This window comes from Gracilinanus agilis, chromosome 4 (genome assembly GCF_016433145.1).
Source record: "Gracilinanus agilis isolate LMUSP501 chromosome 4, AgileGrace, whole genome shotgun sequence".
NCBI lineage: Eukaryota > Metazoa > Chordata > Mammalia > Didelphimorphia > Didelphidae > Gracilinanus > Gracilinanus agilis.
Genome location: NC_058133.1, coordinates 190,849,385 through 190,871,643, shown reverse-complemented (window position 1 = coordinate 190,871,643; position 22,259 = coordinate 190,849,385). Strand labels below are relative to the sequence as shown.

Below are 22,259 nucleotides of genomic sequence, written 5' to 3'. Positions count from 1 at the left end.
TTTGTAAGCTGGCCCAACCTGTCTTTAGATTTACTATGTCCAATTCCCTCCATGCACAAAGTGGCCTAGAAAAACTGGCCTACTTTATGTTCTCCATACATACTACTTCATCTTTACTATTGTAGGAGTGAACTGGTCCAGCCAAAGGTATCCTAAAGCCAACTACAACCAGCTTTTTAGAACTACTTATTAAATTTTTAGTGTGAGCCCTTACATCTTGCAAATTGGCCTTGGTACTGGCTAAGAGAAAATGTTTTGCATGACTTCGTGTGTATGATGTGATCATATTGCTTGCCTTCTCAATGGGTGGTGGAAGGGCTAAAGGGAGGGAAAAAATTTAAAACTCAAAATCTTAAAATGAAGGTCAAAAAATTTTAAAAGAAAAAGTGTCATTGGTACGTACAACTCATCAGTTCCCTTAATATCCTCTGTCCCTCTGATAGGAGGGCTGGAGGGTCAAGCAGAAAGATGTCGCAAAGTCTCCATTTAGTGATATGTTCTAGGTCAACCATTTTTTTGTTTCTCACCTACCTGCACTCCTTTGGATTGAAGACTATCATGTTCCCATGCTAGATACCTCCCTACTCTGCCTGCCTTTCAGCTTCTTTCTGCGTATTTGTCTTCTTCTATTAGATTGTAAGCTCCTTGAAAGCAGCTTTTTCATATCCCTAACACTGATCCCAGTGCCTAGGACACATTATTTGCTTAATAAATGTTTCCTGACTCATTCACACTCACAATTTGTGATGTCCCTCACACACAGCACTTCATCTCTCCCCTCTGTGCAGTGTACTACCTTCTTGACTCTGCCTCCCAGAATCTCCCTCTTCCTTTAAGATGAAGGATACACCATCATCTACACAGTTTTTTTCCTGGTCCTGATCTCCCACCCCTGGTAGTATCTTCCCCGCTCAACTAACTTGTTTTGTTTTGTTTTGTTTTGTTTTTTACTTTGACTTCTTTGGATCTATTTCCTAATTCCATAGAGTGATGGGATTGATTATATTCTGGTCATGTCTGAAATTCCAAGGAACATAGATGTCTAACCACAGAGTTTATTATACTATTTACAAGCCACAGTGATGTACTAACCCATATAAAGGGTACAGGAAGATATGTGTGCTCCTGCCTCACCACCCTCCCGAGTCCCTAATCTAGCCTGATTCATAAAAGTATAGTTACACACCCAGGTGTAGCAGAATTACAGACAACAAAGTCAGTTCGAGGCATACCACTAATTCTAAATAGCACACAATTTTCAAGTTCTAGGGGATTTTACATAGTGATAGATAAAGGTTTCTGGATTCATCAGTCTATAGCAGGGGTCCTTTATCTGAGGTTCATGAACTTGATTTTTTTTAAAAATATTGGGGGGAGGGCAGCTGGGTGGCTCAGTGAATTGAGAGCCCAGATCTGGAGACAGGAAATCTTGGATTCAAATCTGGCCTTAGACACTTCCTAGCTGCATGACCCTGGGCAAGTCACTTAACCCCCATTGTCTTACCCTTGCTTCTCTTTTACCTTATAGCAGATACTTAGTATTGATTCTAAGACAGAAGGTAAGAGTTTTAAATATACATTGGATAGCTATATTTTAGTTTATTAGTAGAGAGATTTAATATATATTTTTTTTAATTTTAAACCCTTAATTTCTGTGTATTGACTTATAGGTGGAAGATTGGTAAGGGTAGGCAATGGGGGTCAAGTGACTTGCCCAGGGTCACACAGCTGGGAAGTGTCTGAGGTCAGATTTGAACCTAGGACCTCCCGTCTCTAGGCCTGACTCTCAATCCACTGAGCTACCCAGCTGCCCCCCCCCACTGAGCTACCCAGCTGCCCCCAAGATTTAATATATTTTAATATAATTGGTTTCCTTTACAATCCCATATATTTTATGCATTTAAAAACCATCATTCTGAGAAGGGGTTCATTGACTTTGCCAGACTACCAAAAGGTTCACAAAACAAAAAAGTTCAAAATCCCTGTAAGCTGACATAGCTGCCTTTAAATGTTTTAGTTGAAGGAGTGATAGCCCAGAAAATGCTGTACACAAAGACTAAATATTCTATTGGAATTAAGGGCTGCACTTATGGATATTCACCAATCATTTCAGCTGTCTCTATCTCCATCTCCTTTCTTCTCTAGTTAAAGGATCATAGGATCATAGATTTAAAGCTACAAGAGTCCTTAACGGTCATCTAGGCTGCTTCTTCATTTTTCAGGCCAGGAACTGAGTCCTAGAAAAGTTAAGAGGCTTACCCAAACTCACATAGGTGGAAAGAAGCTGAGGTGGAATTTAACCAAGGACCTCTTATTTTCAAAGACTTATCTAGTGTTTAGCACAGGGCCTGAAACATAGTAGGAGCTTAATAAATGCTAATTGACCTAACAACTTCACTGTGCTGTCTCCTGATCTAACCAGCTTGCATGAGACTCAATGATCTCTAAGTTTCCTTCCAAGTCTCATTTCTAAGATTTTATGCTCCTGTGTGGGAGCAAGAAACAAAAGAAGTAACAAGGAAAAGAGAAAGGGGCATGTGATGGCAAAAAGACATCATCTAGGTTCTCATTACCAGCTATGTTCCATTTGTCCTACCATTTACAACAGTGCTTACTACAGATAAATTGTGAGGATTGGTTAGGTATCCTGAGTTAGAAGGAGTAGATCTTGGGGTTGGGGAGTGCCAGGCATTAAGTCCTCTCTCTGAGGCATTCAGGCCCCTTCCCTCCCATTAATGGGTAAAGTTGATGCCCATCTCCCATGCCCTCCACTCCCCAGCATGGGGCATGGCAAGTGACTGCACCAAGCCCATCATTACTCATTTTTTCTCCATTCCTACTTCAGGGCCATTCACACAATGGACTCCTGGTCTCAAAACAGGTAGCTTTGCTCATGGCTCGGAAAAGGTTGTAAAGAGGTGAGAGAGGTGAGGAATGGTGAGAAACAGTGAACCAGAAGATCAAAGGACAGTCCTGCTAAATATCCCCTTTCAGTTCTTTTCTATTCCACAAGCAAGGATAAAGTGCCTACTCTGCGGAAGGCACTAAAGAAAATACTAGATGAATATTTGAAAGCATATGTGTTGGGGGCAGCTAACTGCCCCCAGAAAACCTGAGCTCTTCCTTTTCCCCTTTTGTTGTCACCCTCTACATCTCAAATTGTTCTCCATATTCCTATCCACCCATTTCTTCTGGATTTCTCTTCTCTCTTCTACCCACTGCTTGCTCTTTTTTCTTCTTCTTTGTCTCTCTTTTCTCTTTCACTTCCATTTTTTCTTGCCTCTTCCCTCAATTTCTTCCCTCTCTTTTGATTTTCTCTGTCAGACCCCTTTTCTCTCTCCCTGCTTTTGTTATCTCCCTTATTATTCTCCTCCTCTCTTTTTTGTCCTATTCTGCTCTCCTTGCCTATGTTCTCTCTTCTCTCTTTCCATTTTCCCCTCCCTCTGTCCCTTTTCCTCTGTTCTCTCTCCTATCTCCCAATTCCTCTTCTCTTCTCTTCTATTCTCTCCCCCTTTCATTCTGTCTTTGCCTCTTTCTTACTATTTTCTCCTTCCTTTTTTCTTCTCTCCTTCTCTTCCTCTTCTCTTTCCTTTTATTTTCTCTCCCTTTTCTGTTTTGTCTTTCCCGTCTCCCTCTATTCCATCTCTACATATCTCTCATTTCCTCTTCTCTTTGTTTCTATTCTCTCTCCTCTTTCTAGTCTGCCTTTTTCTCTCCTCTCTTTCTCCTTCTGTTCTCTTTCTTTCTTGTCTCTCCCTTTCTCCTCTTTGCCCTTCTATTCTCTCTCTTCTTCTGTTCTCTCTTCCCTCTGACCCTTCTCTTCTCTCCTCCCCAGCTTCCATTATTATCTCAAGAGTTAAGATTGCCTGTCTTTGGTCACAAGCGCCCTTTTTCTCTACCCTTTCTTTCTTTATTCACTCAAATGACATTTTGAATCATTCAAACTAAAGAACTATAATGTCAGTTCTTGTCTTTGGTACCTGACAGAATGACACGGGGAGAGCCCCAGAGCCAATGGGCACAGACACATGAGAAAAAGTTCAGATTCTTCATCTTCCCCTTTCTCCATTCCCTGGAGTCACACTGCCTCCAGAACCTCCTATCTCCCTCAGCCCCTTCTGAGCTGGCAAACACAATGAGCTGAGGGAAGGAACAAACATCTGAATGTCTGCTACATCATATGACTGGCTATGCTGCCAGTTGCTCCCAGCACCAACTGATTCGGAGCAGTCATTAATGTTATCACCATGAGGGGCATTGGACTAGATGGTCTCAGTGATCCTGTCTAGCTCTGGATCTGTGATACCTTATTTCCAAGCACAGAGGAAGGGAAATGCAGGAACTAGCTAGCTGTGTGCCATTGGGCCAGGGACTTTAATTTCTCTGGGCTTCAATTTGCCATATGAACAATGAAAGAGTTAGACTAGAGTAGGGGTTATTAACCTAAGGTCCATGAACTAGTTTAAAGTAGTTTGTTCATCATATTTCATTATAGTTGGTTTCCTTTGTAATAGCATGTATTCTATTTTATCCCTTTAAAAAATGTTATTCTCAGAAAGACTTCATCAACGAGGATCCACAACACAAAAGTGGTTAAAGACCTCTGGACTAGAGGATTTTCACCCTTTCTGCCAGCTCTCACATTCAGTGATCTCACCTTCTACATTCTAAGCTAGTTCCAATCTCTTAAATTCTCATTAAGTGGACAAAGAAGGTAAGTATTTCTCTTATACTTTTCTCTTGGATAAACTGGTCAAAAGGAGGCCACAGACAAGAGGAATCACCATTCAGGCATCATACCCCTTTGGCCATATGGTCAGTTTTACACTCTATTGACTAATACAACCACTCAACTCTAACACAGTCTTGGCATCTGAGGGTGGAACCCTGTAATGACCCGTTTTTCAAGTGGCTTTTTATAGAGATGATGAGCAGATTGCCGCAAATGAATAGTAATGAGAAAATATGTTTGCTTTGCCAAAAGAAAGTCAGTTTATTAGCAAGTTACAGAGGAGTGCCTCTCATATTTAAAAAAGATTCTGAGGCAGTGGGAAAGGCAACAAAACCCAGTTTTTAAAAGAGCAGAATATGATGCTTGAGTTTCCAGATTTCTGGAAAGGCAGAACCTTTAAAGGTAGCACTGAAAGGTCTACTTTAAGGAAGTGAATACTTCTAATGTTTCCTCCCTGTCTCCTAGAATCCCACTGATATGAACAGGGCTCTGAATTGGTTAGAAGCACTCAACCCTTTCTTCTTTTCACCTCTTTTAGCGCACAAAGTTGCAGGGGCCACAGCGTGAACGAGGGACACAGGGTGTGCAGGGGACACAAGGGGCACATGGGACACAAGGATTGCTGATTGGGCAGGGGCCAATGGGTTTGCCGCAAGCGTTGGTTGTAGCACAGGGATTGCAGGGAAGCCTGAGAAGACAAAATCATCAAAAGTCAGTTCCTGTGGGAAGAATCAGTCCAGAAACCAGATAGGACGATATAAGCCCTCAGCACATGTCTTATAAGAAACAAAGATGGAAGCTTGACCAGGAGCCTTTCCTCCACTTGTTGTCACTACTTACTAGCCAACCTATAGGCATGGTAGGAAAACCCAACCTCCAAACATACAGAAAAAGTCTCTCCTTTGGAAAGTATAGCGCACTTTGCCAAATTTCTACTCATGTCAAGTCTATTTTCTTAGCTTCATTGGGACAAGCTAAAGTCATAGCATTAGAATTGGAAAGCACAAGTTAGGTAATTTCAGAGACTTAAAAGTCACTGATCATTTTATATTCTCCAATGAATATTGTACTGATCCTACTGAGTTATGTTGGAGTGGTTCCTACCTGGAAAACATTCTCTTAACCTGGAGATTTCATTGCAGTTCAGTGGAACAATATGTTTGCATATGTTTGTGTGTGTATACAACCATGGACATACCTGTGATACTTGGCTAATACTTACTTGCAATCTTCACTCTCCAACAAACCCCGATATGTGGAGATTTCACACTCTAGCCGGGCCCGAACATCCAGAAGCACTTGGTATTCCTGGTTTTGCCTCTCTAGGTCACCTCGGATCTCAGCCAGCTGGTCTTCAACATTGGTGATCATACATTGTACCTGGGACAACTGGGAACTGTAACGTGCCTCAGTCTCTGTCAGGGTATTTTCCAGGGAATCTCTCTACCATGAGGAAGAGAAAGAAATAGCAGAGGGGGAGATTATTTTTAGGGTTTTCTAGATCCCAAGAAAATGTCAAGCATCATAAGTTAATAGCTTTGGTAAATATAAAAGGATATGTGATAACTATGAAAGGATTCAGATTTTCTCCCCTTCTCCATCACACTTTTAAATCCTTCCAATTAGAATGAAGGCAAAAGACTTAAGACAAGACCAAAGGAAACCCACCAGGTTGTGTTGGGCCTGCAGCTCAATCTCCAGAGCATTGACGGTGCGTCTCAGCTCGATGATCTCTGCCTGGCAGTTCTGTAACTGTTCTGAGCTGGACACCACCTGCTTGTTCAGCTCCTCTGTCTGAAATATCCCAAGGAGAAAGCCAAGAAGTGATAACATGATCTCATCAAGTCTCCAAGAAGCCTCAAGCTCTGAAGTTTGTCATGACCAAAACCCTTACCTGAGTGGTGAACCATTCCTCCACATCCCTGCGGTTGTTCTCCACCAGGGTCTCATACTGACACCTGGTCTCATTCAGCACCCTATTGAGGTCCACAGTGGGGGCAGCATCCACCTCCACATTGAGCCTATCTCCAATCTGGCAGCGCAGGGTGTTGACTTCCTGTGGATACAGAAATTGTTAGGGGGAATAAGCTCAGAAAAGATTTGTCTCTTTGAAAAAAATGACTCTTAGAAACTGCCTTCTATTTGGTATATTTTACAGGAAATAATACTTTCAAAACCAGGCAAATGCAAAGAGAAGGTCATGTTTCATCTGTCTCTGTCAGAACCTCTATCACCCTTACATTGGCCTTATGCTTGAAATGGTGGCATATTCCTAAAGCTGCTATTGTTTCTTTTCTTTAAATGCTGCTAAATTCAATCCATCTCTTGATTTGTGCCTATCTTGTATATATTTTTTACATAGGCATGCTTTCTCTTCTGAAAGAATATAAATTCCTTAAAAGTAGGGACAGTTTCCATTTTTCTTTGTAACCTCAGCATCTTTCAGAGTGCCTGGCACATGAGAGATTCCTAATAAACCAATAATGACTGATTGAATGCTAATCAAATTTCTTAATTTGTTGATGGGTTAAAGAACCTACCAATCTGTTCTTTGCATGTCCCATAAGATTAAAAAGACATTATTCTACCACCCTTCTCAGTAACCTTGAAGAAGCTTCTGTGAAGAGTCATTAGCAACAGATTTGGGAATGGAAATTTGTTTGCCAACATCAACAAAGTGGTTGGCTCCAAACTCCAACAGAAAATTATAATCGCATGACTATCTGCCTCCAAATGTGGAAGTTCCTTGGGACTCTTAATTTTATTCATTTACCTTATTTAAAAGTAAGCCTTCTCTCCTCCTTATTCCCAATACCACGCTTTGCTGTGATGTATAACCAGCTTTGTTAAGATCTACATAATAAGTCTTACCTCCTCATGATTCCTCTTGAGACAGATTAGCTCTTCCTTCAGAGACTCCACCTGGGCCTCTAGGTCAGCCTTGCACAAGGTCAGTTCATCTAGGATCTTACGTAAACTATTGATGTCAGATTCTACTAACTGGCGCAGAGACAGCTCGGTTTCATACCTATGAACACAGGATACAGTGTTTTAGACAAAATACAAAAGAGTTTCGTGTTTCCCCTTTTATGCAAATTATGCAGAAAGGGCAGAGAAGCAAAATCCCTCATTAGTCAATATATCAAAATGTAATTTTGAATCAGAACTTTTTTAAAGGATTTAGTTTGGAAGGTGAGAACCCAACCTTTGGAGAGGTTCTTTCCCTTCATACTAGGAAGAAGCATCCCTTATTTGTCATCTGATATCTAAGGCATCTGTGTCTCCTGGTTAAATGTGAAAAAGGGAAGACCCCTTCTAATCAACTCACTTGGTCCTGAAGTCATCAGCAGCCAGCTTGGCATTGTCAATCTGTACCACTAGCCTGGCATTCTCTGCCTTGGTACACAGGATCTTTGGAATGAAAGGTTACGCAATGAGTAAGATTTTAGAAATATAGATGCGACCTTAATTAAAAACACTTTGGGTTAAAAATGGCCAGGAAATAGGGATGTTTATTGCCACAACTCCTTCCATATTATGAAATCAATAAACAACTTCTCAAACACAGATTTATGATTTATAAAATGCCACTATCTTAATTTATTTATAAATTTATTTTATAAATATTTATAAATTATCTGTTTTTACCTTCTGCTGGAGCTCCTCAATGGTCCTGAAGTAGGACTGGTAGTCTGGACACACGTAGGGGACCTGCTCTTGGCACCACTCCCGGATCCTACACTCCAGCTCAGCATTTTCCCTCTCCAGCTGCCGCACCTTCTCCAGGTAGTTGGCCAGGCGGTCGTTCAGGAACTGCATGGTCTCCTTCTCATTGCCATTGAAGGAGCCTTCACAGAACCATCCACAGGTGCCCACATTGGCAGGGATGTTGCAGGCCCCTGGGAGGGTGCAGCCATGGCAGCTGGGAGGCAGGCAGGGCCTGGAGGAGCAGCTGGTACGGCAGCTAATGTTGGGCAGGCAGCAGTTGTAAGGCATGGTGGTGAGGGAAGTAGTTGGTTATCTGGTTGGGTGTGAAGGCAACTAGGCTTATGGAGCCTTTGTCCACCCAGGAACCTTTATAGTTCCCCAGCAGTGGGTGTGGACAGAATAGCTAGTGTCCTTTTTCTTTTTACTTCTTCACTGATTTTCAAAAGCCTTTCCCATCAGTCTGTTCTTTACGTTCCTCAGAAGAGTCCCTCACCTCATAAAAAGACTTTACTTGGGCTTCTTGCTAAGTCAGGACTCCTCTACGGTGCTGTACACCCATGAAGTAAGAGTTTTGTGGTATGCCTTCAAAGAGAAAATATTCTCCAGACCCAAATACCTGCCTCATTAAGTAGGTGTTGGTCTCTCAAAGTAGCATTCCATTTGTGTCGCTTGGAAGGGGAATAAATTTGTATTAAGTGGCAGTAATAGATTTCTGTCCCAATTGTTCTTCAAAGTTATCATTAGATCCAGGATCCTGAGAGGCTTGAGCACTGAACAAATGCCTACCAGTTTCACAGGCATGTGGAAGAGAATCATTCTTCATTATTTAAAGAGAATGAGAAGGAAGACCATAGTATTCTGGCAAGGATTTAGAACAGGTGAGGCTTCCTGTATAAACTTTTTTTTTAAACCCTTACCTTCTGTCTTAGAATCAATACTGTGTAATGGTTCTAAGGCAGAAAAGCAGTAAGGGCTAGGCAATGAGGGTTAAGTGACTTATCCAGGGTCATACAGCTGGGAAGTGTCTAAGACAAAATTTGAACCGAGGACCTCCCATCTCTAGGCCTGGCTCTCCATCCACTGAGCCATCCAGCTGTTCCCGGGTGTAAACTTCTGAAGATACTGGCATTTGAGGAATAGAGTATCTTTTTTTTAACCAATTGTACGTAATAACAAATTTCCACACAAATTTTCTTAAATTATATGATCAAACTTATCTCCCTCCCTCCTTTCCCTTCCTCCTCCCAGTGCTGGCAGATGATTTGATCTGGGTTATACATATATTATCATGCAAAACATATTTCCATAGTATTCATTTTTGTAAGTGAATAATATTATATAACCAAAACCCCAAAACATAAACCCAAATAAGCAATTGAAAAATCCTATACTTTCAACTGCATTCTGACTCCAATGGTTTGTTCTCTAGAGATGGATAACATTCTTTGCCCTAAGTCCCTCAAAATTGTCCTGGATCTCAGTATTGCCAGCAATAGCTAAATCTATCAGAATTGATCACTCCACAGTATTGCAGGTACCATGTACAATATTTTCATGGTTCTGCTTATTTCACTCTGCATCAGTTCATGGCGGTCTTTCCAGCTCTTTCTGAAATCATCCTGTTCATCAATCCTTACAGTAGCGCAATAGTATTCAATCATCATCATATACCACAATTGGTTCAGCTGTTTCCCATTTGATGGACAATTCTTTGCTACCACAAAAAGAGCAGCTATAAATATTTTTGTACAGCAGGTCACTTTTATTGAGGAATAAATTAGTTTAAAAGTGAGCAGATGCTAGTAAGTTAGAGGCCAAAAAAATCTCTGAGAACTTTAGATTTGAGTTCATAGGGTTTTAGAGTCACGGAGATAAGGCTAGAAATGACTAGCAGAATAAAAGCTAGTGAATATGCCAGTGAATACACCAGGCCTGTAATCAGAAAAACTTATATTCCTGAGTTTGAATCTGGTCTGAGAGATTTAGAAGCTATGTGACCCTGGGCAAGTCACGTAATCCTATTTGTCTCAATTTCTTTATCTCTCATATAAACTGGAGTAAGAAATGGCAAGTCACTCCTATATTTTTGCAAAAAAAAAAAAAAAAAAAAACAGGTCACAAAGTATCAGACAGAACTGAACAACAACCACAAAGTTGCTTGAATTTGGGGATCGTTTCATTTTTGTTTTAATATCTGGCTATCACAGTGCTTAGAAAATATTAGGTTCTTAGGATTCTTTGATTGCTCCAAGGTCATAAAGGTCAATGTCTCATTTTAAAGGTGAGGAAACTGAGATCCAGAGACATCTTGACTTGCCCTCCATCACAATGTAGTAAGGATCAAAGTTCAGATTCCAGCCCAGTTTCCTCGTTCTAAATCTAGTTTTGATTCAGTTGTAACACACGCATTTTGAAATAGGGGATGAGAGGCAACTTGAAGAATGTAAGACATAGAGATAGTCAAGGTAAGTAGAATGTCCTGGAAAGAAACCAAAAAAGGAGGGGGGAAAGGTCAAAAGAAGATCTAGGTTATATGATAAGCTTGTTTGAATGTAAAGATCTCACTAGGGAAAAGAAAACTGAAGGAAGTAATAGAATTCTTTCAATAAGCCTTTAATAAGAAGGTCCTATCTGTAAGGCCCTGGAAATAGAAGTTATTATTATTTGATTGTGTCCAACTTTCCATGACTCCATTTGGCAAAGATACTGGAATAGTTTGGCATTTCCTTCTCCAGTTCACTTTTCAAAAGGGTAAACTAAAGCAAATAGAGTTATGTGGCTTACCCAGAAACACCTTCTAGTAAGATGAGTCTTCCTGACTCCAAGTGCAGTGCTCTGTACATTATACCACTTAGCTGGCCTGGAAATACAAAGACCTAACTAAGTAAAGAAGTTCCTTTATATATAAGAATATATATTATATTATATACATATGTTATATATATATAAATATTATATATAATACTACATATAATATGTAAGACTAATATATATTATATATAAGAATAAAACTTAAGAAGCATATTCTTTCCTGGGGCAATATATGCACACAGATATACAGAAACAAAGAACAAATAACAATAAATATAAAGAATTAGAGGCAGGGCATGTCAACTGAGGAAAATAGCAAAGGCTTCATGTAGAAAGTGGCAAGCCTTGAAAGCAGCTAGAATGGGAAACTAGAGACAGGAAGTCCTGGGTTCAAATGTGGTCTCAGACACTTACTACTTCTATGATCCTGGCCAAGTCACTTAACCCCAATTGCCAAACCCCTACAGCTCTCCTTTAGGGAAGCAAGGAAGAAAGAAAAAGAAAGAAAGAAGCTTCCAATCTAATGGGAGAGTCATCACAAAAACAACTATGAATGAAGATAAAATGTGTTAAACTGGAAATTATAAGTCTTGAGGATCTGGAGATTCAGGGATCCTAATTTTAAGCAAATAGTAACATTTCAGAAAAATACTTCTTGACTAGACACTATCTACAGGAAATTTAGCTGCCTCAGTTTTACCCCTGCCCTTTTGAGAAACCCCAGTACCAAGCACACCTGTTTGGGGTTGAACCGTAGACCTTGAGCTATTGGGGGACCCTAGTGTGGGTGGGTTCTGTGGACTTAGTCCCAACGTTGAGTGCCTTTGTTTGTTTTAGAGGCTTCTCTTATTATGTTAAACTTCTCTTAGGAAGCCCAGCTCTTAGTTTGACCCTTTCCTTTATAAATCATTATAGTTGACCATTCCCTGATACCTCTGAGGCTGGTTGCAATTTTCTTGCAGCCTGCCTGCAGTTTGTCTATGCAGGCTTGCCATACTAAGTTCTCCAGAGGGTATAAGAGATCCCCTGGGCTCCGTCCCTCTTCGGAGCAGACATTGAGCAAGGTGTCTTCTCCCAGGGATATAGTTCCCAGAGTCCAGGAGACTTTGTCTTTGTGTAGTTTTTAGGAGCTTGACTCTGTGTGGTGGCCAAATATTGACCCTATCCCTATTCCTGATTAAAGAGTGGTTTTTCTGACTACTTTGGTAATTCTGTGTTATTTCCAAGTTAACGATTAAGATGCTAACATAAGTCTCTGGTTGCCAGACACTTGTTTTATTTTATTGATAATCCTATTTCAGTTTTAGCTTTCTGCCAGGTTTATAGTATAAAATGGCCTTCCTTGCATTTTGCCTATCTCCATGACAAACAACCACTCATGATGTTATTCTCATGAAATGCTGTCTATCCTCTTCAGTTAAAAGGGTTTCTCTCCATGCAGGTCAGTGTCATTATCCCTGATTGTTGGCGGACTCTGGATGAAAGACACCTGAGACTACAAAGGCCAGCTGTGATGATGATGGAATTGCTATCTCTGTGTTTCTCCCCCAAGACAATTAAAGAGTGAGAAATGACCGAGTCCTTAGTGAAATGCTCCCGAGTTCCTTCAAAACAAGCATATGAGATTGTTTGTCTTGAAAACATTCATTTTAAAGAGGGGCACCAAAGCATCCCAACTCTTTCAGGAATTTGTAACCACCTGTGATTATGACATATGGAGAGGTCTGCAGAGCGGCAGCTGCTTCAGAGAAGGAGAATGCCATCGGAGTGCACAGTCCAAATCTTGCACTTCCACATCTCCTTGCACCCATTCCTACTCATCCAAATGTACTCCAGACCAACTTCCCAATAAGGAGAAATCTGTCCAGCAGTCAGTCTTTCCACTTGAGGAATAAAGGAATGGACAATGATGAATAAAATGTTTGGACCAAATGTCCAAAATTCCCTTCCAGTTGGCATGACTTGCATGGGGTACATCTCTCATCTTGTAGCCTCTGGAAAACCTTGGTCTGCTAGAAATGTGTGGAGACTGAACAATAACATTACAAGACTGTGCTGTGAGAAGCACATAAGTTAATAAGAAGAAGCTAAGAAACAACAACAACAACAAAAGACTTGAACAAAATGCTGGATACACCATAAAGAAGGAAAAGGTGGAAATAAAGACATCAAGAAAAAACTAAAATGACAAGATTTTTTCTGAGGATTTTCAATTTCAAAAAGAAGCCAGCACTACAGTAAAATTGGATCATCTATAAATATATTCTGCTGAAGAAGAAAAAGAAGGAAAATTCCCAAAAGAGCATCTATTGATTGCAAACAGAGTGGTCCAAGCTGTTAAGTGCCTAAGGGAAAAGAGAGTGGAGCCATCTCTTGAAAGGATTTGAGATCACAGAAACCACAGAATGTCTGTGGTCTCTGGGAGAAGATGCTAACATAAGTTTCTGGGAGTCCAAGGTTGTAAAAGTTAGCCCAGCGCCAGGCAGAGATCTCAGGAGTGTTAGTCAGGAGGTCATTTGGAAGCTGAAAATATGCAGAGTTCTAGCAAAGCCTTATGGCCATTTCTTGAAAACTTGTGAACAGGGAGGAGTAAGAGCTAAGCAGAGGAATGGCTAAAAAGGACATGGAATGATAAGTATGGGGGTATTGGGTGAAAAATGATCAGCAACCTCCTGAAAACCATCTTTACTGATAATATGTTGGATAGGAGAGAAGAAAGAGCCGATTGTTTTCTGCCCTCCTTACACTGTTATGGTGACATCAAAAGGCAAAAAGGACCACAGAGAACAGTTGAAGATCCATCCAAAATTTTCCACATCTGAAAGGTAAGTAGATATAATTCTACCACATTCTGGGTATTTAGTCCCTTTTTCCCAACATGTTCAAAATGTTCTTTTGCTCATTTAGTCTATGAGAAAATTTGGGCATGGAGTAGGGGAGGGAGTTATCTCTGAACTGAGATTATCAGCCTCAACTATCAGTCCCAAACTCACTCCAACACACATCAACATTAATTGCTACATTGAGTTAGGGCTCAGTGACTGAACAGCTTGTGTTTCAAGAAGAAACAACAAATAAGTTGGAAAACCTCCAAGAGACATAGGAAGTGAGAGGGACTTGGAGAAAGAAAAGGACTTCTGCTTCATTTAAAGGAATACTAGATGAATATTTGAAAGCATATGTGTTGGGGGCAGCTAAGTGGCTCTGTAGACTGAGAGCCAAGCCTAGAGATGGGAGGTCCTGGGTTTAAATCTGACCTCAGATAATTCCTAGCTGTGTCACCTTGGGTAAATCACTTAATCCACATTACCTTCTACCTTAGAACCAATACAAAATATTGATTCTAAGAGGAAGGAAGGAAGGAAGGAAGGAAGGAAGGAAAAGAAAGTTTACATTATGTAATCTAGAAAACAATGCAATGTATGTTTTTGTATGAGGATAGAGACTGAATCTTTGATTTCATTAATGCAGGAAATTCCCAGTTGGCAAAAATTCTCTCTACCAATGAAGGGTAATACCTTTTCTTGAAAATTATGTTCTTAGAGAATTGTGCATTCAGTTAATTTCCCTAAGAGATTAAGTGACTTTTCCAGGGTCACAAAGAGAGTGTCAGTGAAATGAATCAAAGTTGAATTAATTAGATCATCGTAATATAAATAAAATTTGCCATATATTTGATCAAGGACCTGGCTCCTTTTTATGACATTTAAGATTATTTGATGGCACTTCAGTTGGATTTTTTTTTCTTTTTTCTTATTCACTCAGCTCTCCATATAGGTGATTGATAAGTTTAAAAAGAATTGGCAATAAATTATGGCAAAAACCTATTATAATGATTTACTTCAACCTTTCAAGTAACCCAAAGTAGAATAACGCCCAATACTAAGGTTTCTCTGTTATTTTTAATTTTTAATACAAAGGAAAAGAGAGTGTTATCCATCATACTTAGAGATTTTTGCAGTCCTTCTTTGATTCTTAAGCATGAAAATTAGTTTAAAATAAAGGAAAGAGCATCCAGATCTAAGAGTGAAGAGTCCTTCTTAGGATTTAGAATGGAATGAAAAACAGTGTGGATGTAGAAATTGCCAAAGAACATTGAAGAAATCTAATAGTTGCAGCAAGAGGAAGGGATAAGGAGGGAATCAAACATTTATTAAGTGTCCTACTATATGCTATGCACTATGTTAAACACTTTACAAATATTATCTCATTTAATTATCTCAAAAACTGCAGGTTATTATTGTTGTTGTTGTTCAGTCATATCCGACTCTTCTTGACACCATTTTGGGTTTTCTTGGCAAAGATCCTGGAATGGTTTGTCATTTCCTTTTCCAGCTCATTTTACAGATGAGGAAACTGAAGCAATCAGGGATAAGTGACTTGCCTATGGTCATACAGTTTGCATGTTTCTGAGGCCAGATTTGAATTCAGATCTTCCTGACTCCAGGTGTGGAACTCTATTAGCTGTCCCACCTAGCTGTTCCTTAAATTATGAGTGGCAGCAGTAAGATACAAACCCACATCTCTAAAGAGACTGGGGCTTAAATCCAACACCTTGGATTACTCCATCATGGTATCCCATTTAAAACACACATATGCAAACACAGGAGGTAGGCACTATGATTATCCCCCTTTTATAGTTAAGGAAACTGAGCCAAACAGAGGTTGTGACTTGTCCAGAGTTGCACAGCTGGTAAATGTCAGAAGTTGGATTTTAATTCAGATCTCCCTGATTCCAGGTCTTGTCCTCTATGTGCTATGATGCCTAGCTGCCAGAGTTAGAATAAAGGAGATGAGGAATTTATGAAGGACAGAATGATGTCATCAGGCAACCTAGATGTAAATGCTAGATCTGCTTGCTAACACCTTGTAACCTTAGGCAGCATCTTTGAGCTTCTCTGAATTTCCTTATCTATAAAAATGGGAAGGGCAGCTATGTAGCTCAGTGGATACAACACCACACCTGGATATGGGAGGTTCTGCATTCAAATCTGGCCTCAGATACTTCCTAGCTGTGTCATCCTGAACAAGTCACCCCAATTGCCTAGCCTTTCCCACTCTTCTGCCTTCAATATTGATTACAGTATTGAGTCTAAGACAGGAGGTAAGAATTGTTTTGTTGTTGTTTTTTTAATGAGAGTGATGGATTATAAGATGTTCTGTAAGGACTGAATCCTACCTACAAGCAGGACGAATCTGGCAGAGTAGGTTAGAATGAATGACTAGAAATGATTGAACTTGTTTCAAAACTAGTTGGGGAGGTTGTAGAAGGTGGGATTGGTTTGGTTTTCATTATAGGCAAGGAAGACTTCCTATCCAGTGCTGGTGCATCCAATTAGCTAAAAGACAGGAAGGTGAAGATCCAGTGACATAGCAAAAATATGTATTACAGAAATTAAATGTCCACATACTCAACCTGGTGTTTTATAATTGGGATGGGAAGAGGACAACACTAGACTTGGAATCAGGAAGATTTGGTTATAAATCTTGTCTCTGATGTTTATTAGTTGTATGATCTTGAGTAAATCACTTAACTTCTTGAGGCCTCAGTTTCTCTGTCTGTAAAAATGGAATGACATGTAGTATCAACCTCACAGGGGTCAAATGAGATAACATATAAAACATGTTGCAAATGCTATATAAATACGTGCTGCTATAATAATGATATTAATGGTGGTAATGGTGATGGAGATGGTGGTGATGATGATGGAAGTTATGAAAAAGAATTAGGAAAAATCTTTTGAACTCGAAATCATACTCACAATTTTAGCAGTGGACTTAGAGATATACTTAGAATCTATCTAGTCCATCATTTTAAAGAAGAGAGAACTAAAGCCCAGGAAGGGTTCTATGAATTACTGGCACTTTTATTGATGAGATCCTTAAGTTTAAGGATCTTTTTCCCTGTAAAATCTTCCAAAGCCACAATATTCCAGAATCTGAGAATAAGTCAAGGTGGCATCCATCTATTCCCAGATTACTGAATATAACAGTCTAAAAGCAGAATAATATTTAGTTGTCCTATCAGTGAATTTCTTACCTTTTCTCTCCTAATTTTCCCCTGTGCCCACACACACCATTTTCAGTATATTTAACTTGAGCAGAAGTAATGGATAGAGTTATCCTCTTTGGTCATTCAGTGCCAGATACTAGCTGAAGAGCACACAGAGGACATTGAATAGTCAGTCAGTTGACAAGCATTTATTAAGCATCTGCTAGGCTAGATGGTTCAGTAGATAAAGCACCAGGCCTAGAATAAGGAGGACCTGAATTCACTCACATGTACTAGCTATGTGACCCTAGGCAAGTCACTTCACCCTGTTTGCCTCAGTTTCCTCCTCTGTCAAATAAGCTGGAGAAGGAAATGCCAAACCACTCCAGTTTCTTTGCCAAGAAAACCCCAAATGGGGTCATGAAGAGCCAGGCATAACTGGAACAATAATAACAACATGCTTCAGATTTTGTGCCAAGTACTTGGGAGACAAAGAAAGACAAAAGACAGTCCCTGCTCTCAAGAACAAGGTCTAATAGGGAAAGGATGAGGGGAGAGAAGAGGAGTTTATATAATGCCTATTATCTGTCAGGCACCATGCTAAGCACTTTTTTCAAATAGTATCTTCTTCGAAGGACGACATCATGCCATATAAGGATGGTTGAAGGAACTGAGGGTGCTGAGCCTGGAAAAAAGATTCCTTAGGGGCATGATTGCCTTCTTCAAGTTCTTCTTCAAGTTCTTCATAAAGAACTGTCATGTGGACTAGTCTTGTTCTGCCTGGCCATAGAAGATAAAGTCAGTGTCAGTGAGCATTGCATAAAGGTAGATTTGAGACTAGCATACAGAGAAAAACCTAATCGTTTGTTTACTCATTCAGTCATGTCTGACTTTTTGTGACCTCATGGACCAAAGCATGCCAATACTTTCCTTGGGATTTCCTTGGCAAACTTAATAATTAAAATGGTCCAAAAATGGAACCAGCTGCTACAAGAGGTAATGAGTTCCCTCCTTATCAAAGGCATTCAAGGAAAGACTGGATAACCACTCCTTTTTTTAAAGTTTATTTATTTAATTAATCAATTCAGAATATTTTTCCATGGTTACACGAATCATGTTCTTTCCCTCCCCTCTCCCACCCCCATCCCGTAGCCAAAGAGCAATTTCACTGAGTTTTACATGTGTCATTGATCAAGACCTATTTCCATATTATTAGTATTTGCACTAAGGTGATTATTTAGAGTCTACATCCCCAATCAGATCCCCATTGAACCATATGATCAAGCAGTTGTTTTTCTTCTGTGTTTCTGCTCCCACAGTTCTTTCTCTGGATGAACCACTTATTAACTATATTGTAAAAGGAATTTTTGTCCCAGTAAGGGTTAAAATCAGTGGTCTCTGAGGTGGTTTCCAATTCTGATTCTGTGATTTTATAATTTCTTAGTTCCTGACAACAAAGCTCTGAGCCCCCATGGGGGACTATTGAATTTTCAATAACTATAGCCTTCCTTGCTATACAGCCTTCTCATTAAACAAAAAAAAATTCTGTACCTCTCTTGAGGGCAGCTGGGTGGCACAGTGGATAAAACTTTGAGCATGGAGTCAAAAAGACCTAAGTTCAAATCCAACCTTAAATATTTACTAGCTATGTGACCTGAGGCAAGTGACTTAACTCTATTTGCCTCAGTTTCCTCATCTGTCAAATGAGCTGGAGAAGGAAATAGCAAACCACTCCAGTATCTCTGCCAAGAAAACCCACATGGAGTCATAGTGAGTCAGACATGACTAAAAGTGACAGAGCAACAACAACTTCTCTGTAGCACAGGGCTTCTTAGCACAGGGTTCACATACTCCCAAGAAGTCTATAAATAATTTTCAGAGGATGAGAGAGGTGGGAATTATGTCTTTAATTCTATAGTACTGATTTCTTTATAATCCTATAAGTTTTATTTTATACATTTATAAACATTTTATTTTATTATGTTTTATTTTATACATTATTCTGAGAAGATAGGCTTTATCAGACTACCCAAGGGATCCTTGACACAAAAAAAGTGGAGAAACCAGAGACAGAATACTAAAGTAATTATGGCCTGGCCCCATCTTTCTCTTATGGAGCCTGTGGACAATATTGGATTCATTTGGTGCTTTCTTGTAATTTTTTACCCTCAGCTAAATTCTTATGCACTTGCTATGTGCTCTTGGGCAATTCATTCCTCTATGGGCCTCAGTTTCCTGTTGTGTAAAATAAAGCATATGGTCTAGATTTCTATTGGTTCCTTCTAACTTTAAATCTATGATTCTATTATCTCAGATCTTAAGCATAAGTGTCAGCTTGAACATGTCCTTTTCCCTCTCTAGGCCTTCATTTCCAACTTTCAAAAATGAAGGGTTTGGGCTAGAGCAGGGGATTATCATCTGGGATCCATAAACTTCTTTTTAAAATATTTTAATTACTGCATATCAGTACAGTTGTTGTTGTTCAATCATGTCTGATTCTTCATGACCCCATGAAACACAGGTATCCATGGGGTTTTCTTGGCAATAATACTAGATTGGTTTGCCATTTCCTTCTTCATTGAATCCAGTGGATCCTTTTGTTAGGCAATCAGAGATAAAGTGACTTGTCCAAAGTCAAATAGCTAGGAAATGTCTGAGGCTGGATTTGAACTCGTCTTTCTGATGCTAAGCCCAGTGCTTTTAACCATAGGGCCATGGCTGCCTCTGCATCAATAGAATTGGTTCCCTTCATAATTTTGTATATTTTATTTTATGAATTTAAAAGCCTTATACTCAGAAGGGGACCATAGACTTAATCAGACTGTCTGAGAGATCCAGGGCACACAAAAAAGTTAAGGACATGCACGCATACACATGTGATCATCTCTAAGGTCCCTTCCACCTCTAAATCTGTGATCCTATTATCTCACCTAGCTCTCAGCCCCCATATGTGTGTCTTAGACAAGTCCCTTCTTCTATTTTGGTCTAGGTTTCCTCCTCTGGAAAATGAAAATATTGGACTAGATAGTCTCTCACATCCTTTCTGGAACTGGCATATTATCCTACAAAACTATATAAAAATCTGTAGAGAAATAATGGGCAGGAAATTAACTTGAATGCCAAATTCTATAGACTGTCCCTCTGTATGTTGTTCTGGTGCCAAGAAAACCCACTGCATTTTATCCCTTAAGCCTATGCTGGACTTTTCTTCTTCTAATCCACTTCCTAAAGTGTGTTTCTGTAGTTCAGTCATTTCAGGTGTATCTGATTCTTCGTGGCCCCATTGGAAGTTTTCTTGGCAAAGATACTGGAGTGGCTTGCCATTTCCTTCTGTATTGACTTTACAGATAAGAAAACTGAGGCAAATTGGGTAAAGTGACTTATCATGGGTAACACAGCTAGTGTCTGAGGACAGATTTGAACTCAGGTCTTCCTGACTCGAGCCCCAGTACTCTGTATCCTTTGCGTAACTTGGCAGCCTTTAAAATGTTTAGAGGTTGTATTAAAAAAATATATAGTGGGAGCATTGGACTTGACCCAAAGAAGTACAATAGTCGCTTCCCTTGTACTGACTCATTTTAGGGCGACATGGGAATCTCTTCATTCCTCTATTGACTCATTCTCCCTTAAATGAGAATAATCATGTTTACCTAACAGCTCCCTCATAATGCTAGGAGGATGAGTGGGTTCCTTTGGGTAAAAGCTTTGAACTCAGATGAAAGGAGCTACTTAAGTACAAAGGAAGAGGCGGAGTGGTTTAGTTGAATGCTAAATTAAGACTATTTGTAATTGTTCTTTCTCCATGGGACCTTGGCTTCTTGGGCAAGAGATTTAGGGATATGTCATGCCGTTTCAAACACCTGGGATTGGTAAACAAAGCAAGAGCACTGCTTGTGGCAAGACAAAAGACCTACCATGGCTTTCCCAATAGGCCAACAAGTCTTAAACATGGGTCCTAAAGTCTCCCAAATTAGCTATATCTTGTATCCATTGGCCAAAGAGAATTCTGATGTTTGGGAGTCCTGGCTAGAGCTGGGGGGAAAAAAAGATGGCGACTTGAGATTCCTCAATGAACGTAACTCTATGATGGTGTGTGTTCACCTAAAGCCACAATGGCTGGTCTTTTTCAATACATCATAACCCCACAGGGATGGGAATTTCTAAGGAACTTACTGTGATTCAGAAGACACAGAAAGCAATGGTGAACACAAAACAAGTAATTTCTAGGGGAGTATTTCTGGGTCATTCACCCCCTAAAAAGCCATGGTTTCTAGCATAATTGTGACCATAGAGCAAGAAGTCTTGATTCACAGTAGGTGGCAGCAGAAGCTTTAGGGGCTTCTCACTCACTTGCTTATAATGCATGGGCAGTGAGAGCAGGACAATCATGGGAAAGGACCTCGAAAGTGGATTCTGAGAAATAGTCTGCACAAGTCAAATTAAGTGGGCCTCTTTGTTCTGGCAAATAGGGGCAGCTAAGTGGCACAATGGATAGAGCACCAGGACTGGAATTGAAAAGATTTGGATTGAATTCTAACCTCAAACAATTACTAGCTATGTGACCCTGAGCAAGTTACTCAGTCTCTATTTGCCTCAGTTCCTCATCAATAAAACAGGAACACACTGGAGAACGAAATGGCAAACTACTCCATTATCTTTGCCAAGAAAACCCCATAGACATGGACTTTAGTCCATGGGGTCATGTAAAGTCAGATACAACTGAACGACTGACAACAAATTTGTCTGGCCAACTGGCAAAGACTAGTTTATAAAATCACCTAATTTCAGAGCAGGAAGGGACTTTAGAAGCCATGTATTCTCTCTCTCGTACCTCTAAAAGGTTCTCCTCTACAAAATACATGGCAAGTCTTTGCTTAAACATCTCAAGAGGACCCATCACCTCTTGAGGAAATCTATTATATTTTTAAATTACCCCATTTTATAAGGATGATTTTCCTTAAATCAAGTTTAAATTTGCTTCTTAGTAATGGCTACCTATTGCTATTAGTTCTGCCC

At 39.9% G+C, this 22,259-nt stretch overlaps 1 protein-coding gene across 1 annotated transcript; it reads right to left on the bottom strand.

Annotated features, from left to right (window-relative positions):
* Positions 1 to 5,266: 5,266 nt before the first annotated feature.
* Positions 5,267 to 9,320, bottom strand: LOC123247192 (keratin, type I cuticular Ha1). The gene is made up of 8 exons (XM_044675993.1): positions 9,310 to 9,320; positions 8,381 to 8,732; positions 8,061 to 8,143; positions 7,604 to 7,760; positions 6,627 to 6,788; positions 6,401 to 6,526; positions 5,955 to 6,175; positions 5,267 to 5,420 (listed from the first exon to the last, which is right to left on the bottom strand). Exons 2-8 carry the CDS (start codon positions 8,726 to 8,728, stop codon positions 5,267 to 5,269), a joined length of 1,251 nt encoding a protein of 416 aa, XP_044531928.1. The 5' UTR covers positions 8,729 to 8,732; positions 9,310 to 9,320.
* Between the last annotated feature and the right edge of the window lie 12,939 nt (positions 9,321 to 22,259).

Bases quoted from the DNA above. Each gene is read 5' to 3' on its own strand.
- LOC123247192 (XM_044675993.1), bottom strand. From the start codon at position 8,728: ATGCCTTACAACTGCTGCCTGCCCAACATTAGCTGCCGTACCAGCTGC. The intron at 8,144-8,380 runs GTAAAAACAGAT...TTCATTCCAAAG, and splicing joins TTGAGGAGCTCCAGCAGAAG to ATCCTGTGTACCAAGGCAGA. The intron at 7,761-8,060 runs GTGAGTTGATTA...CTGTGTTCATAG, and splicing joins GCTGATGACTTCAGGACCAA to GTATGAAACCGAGCTGTCTC.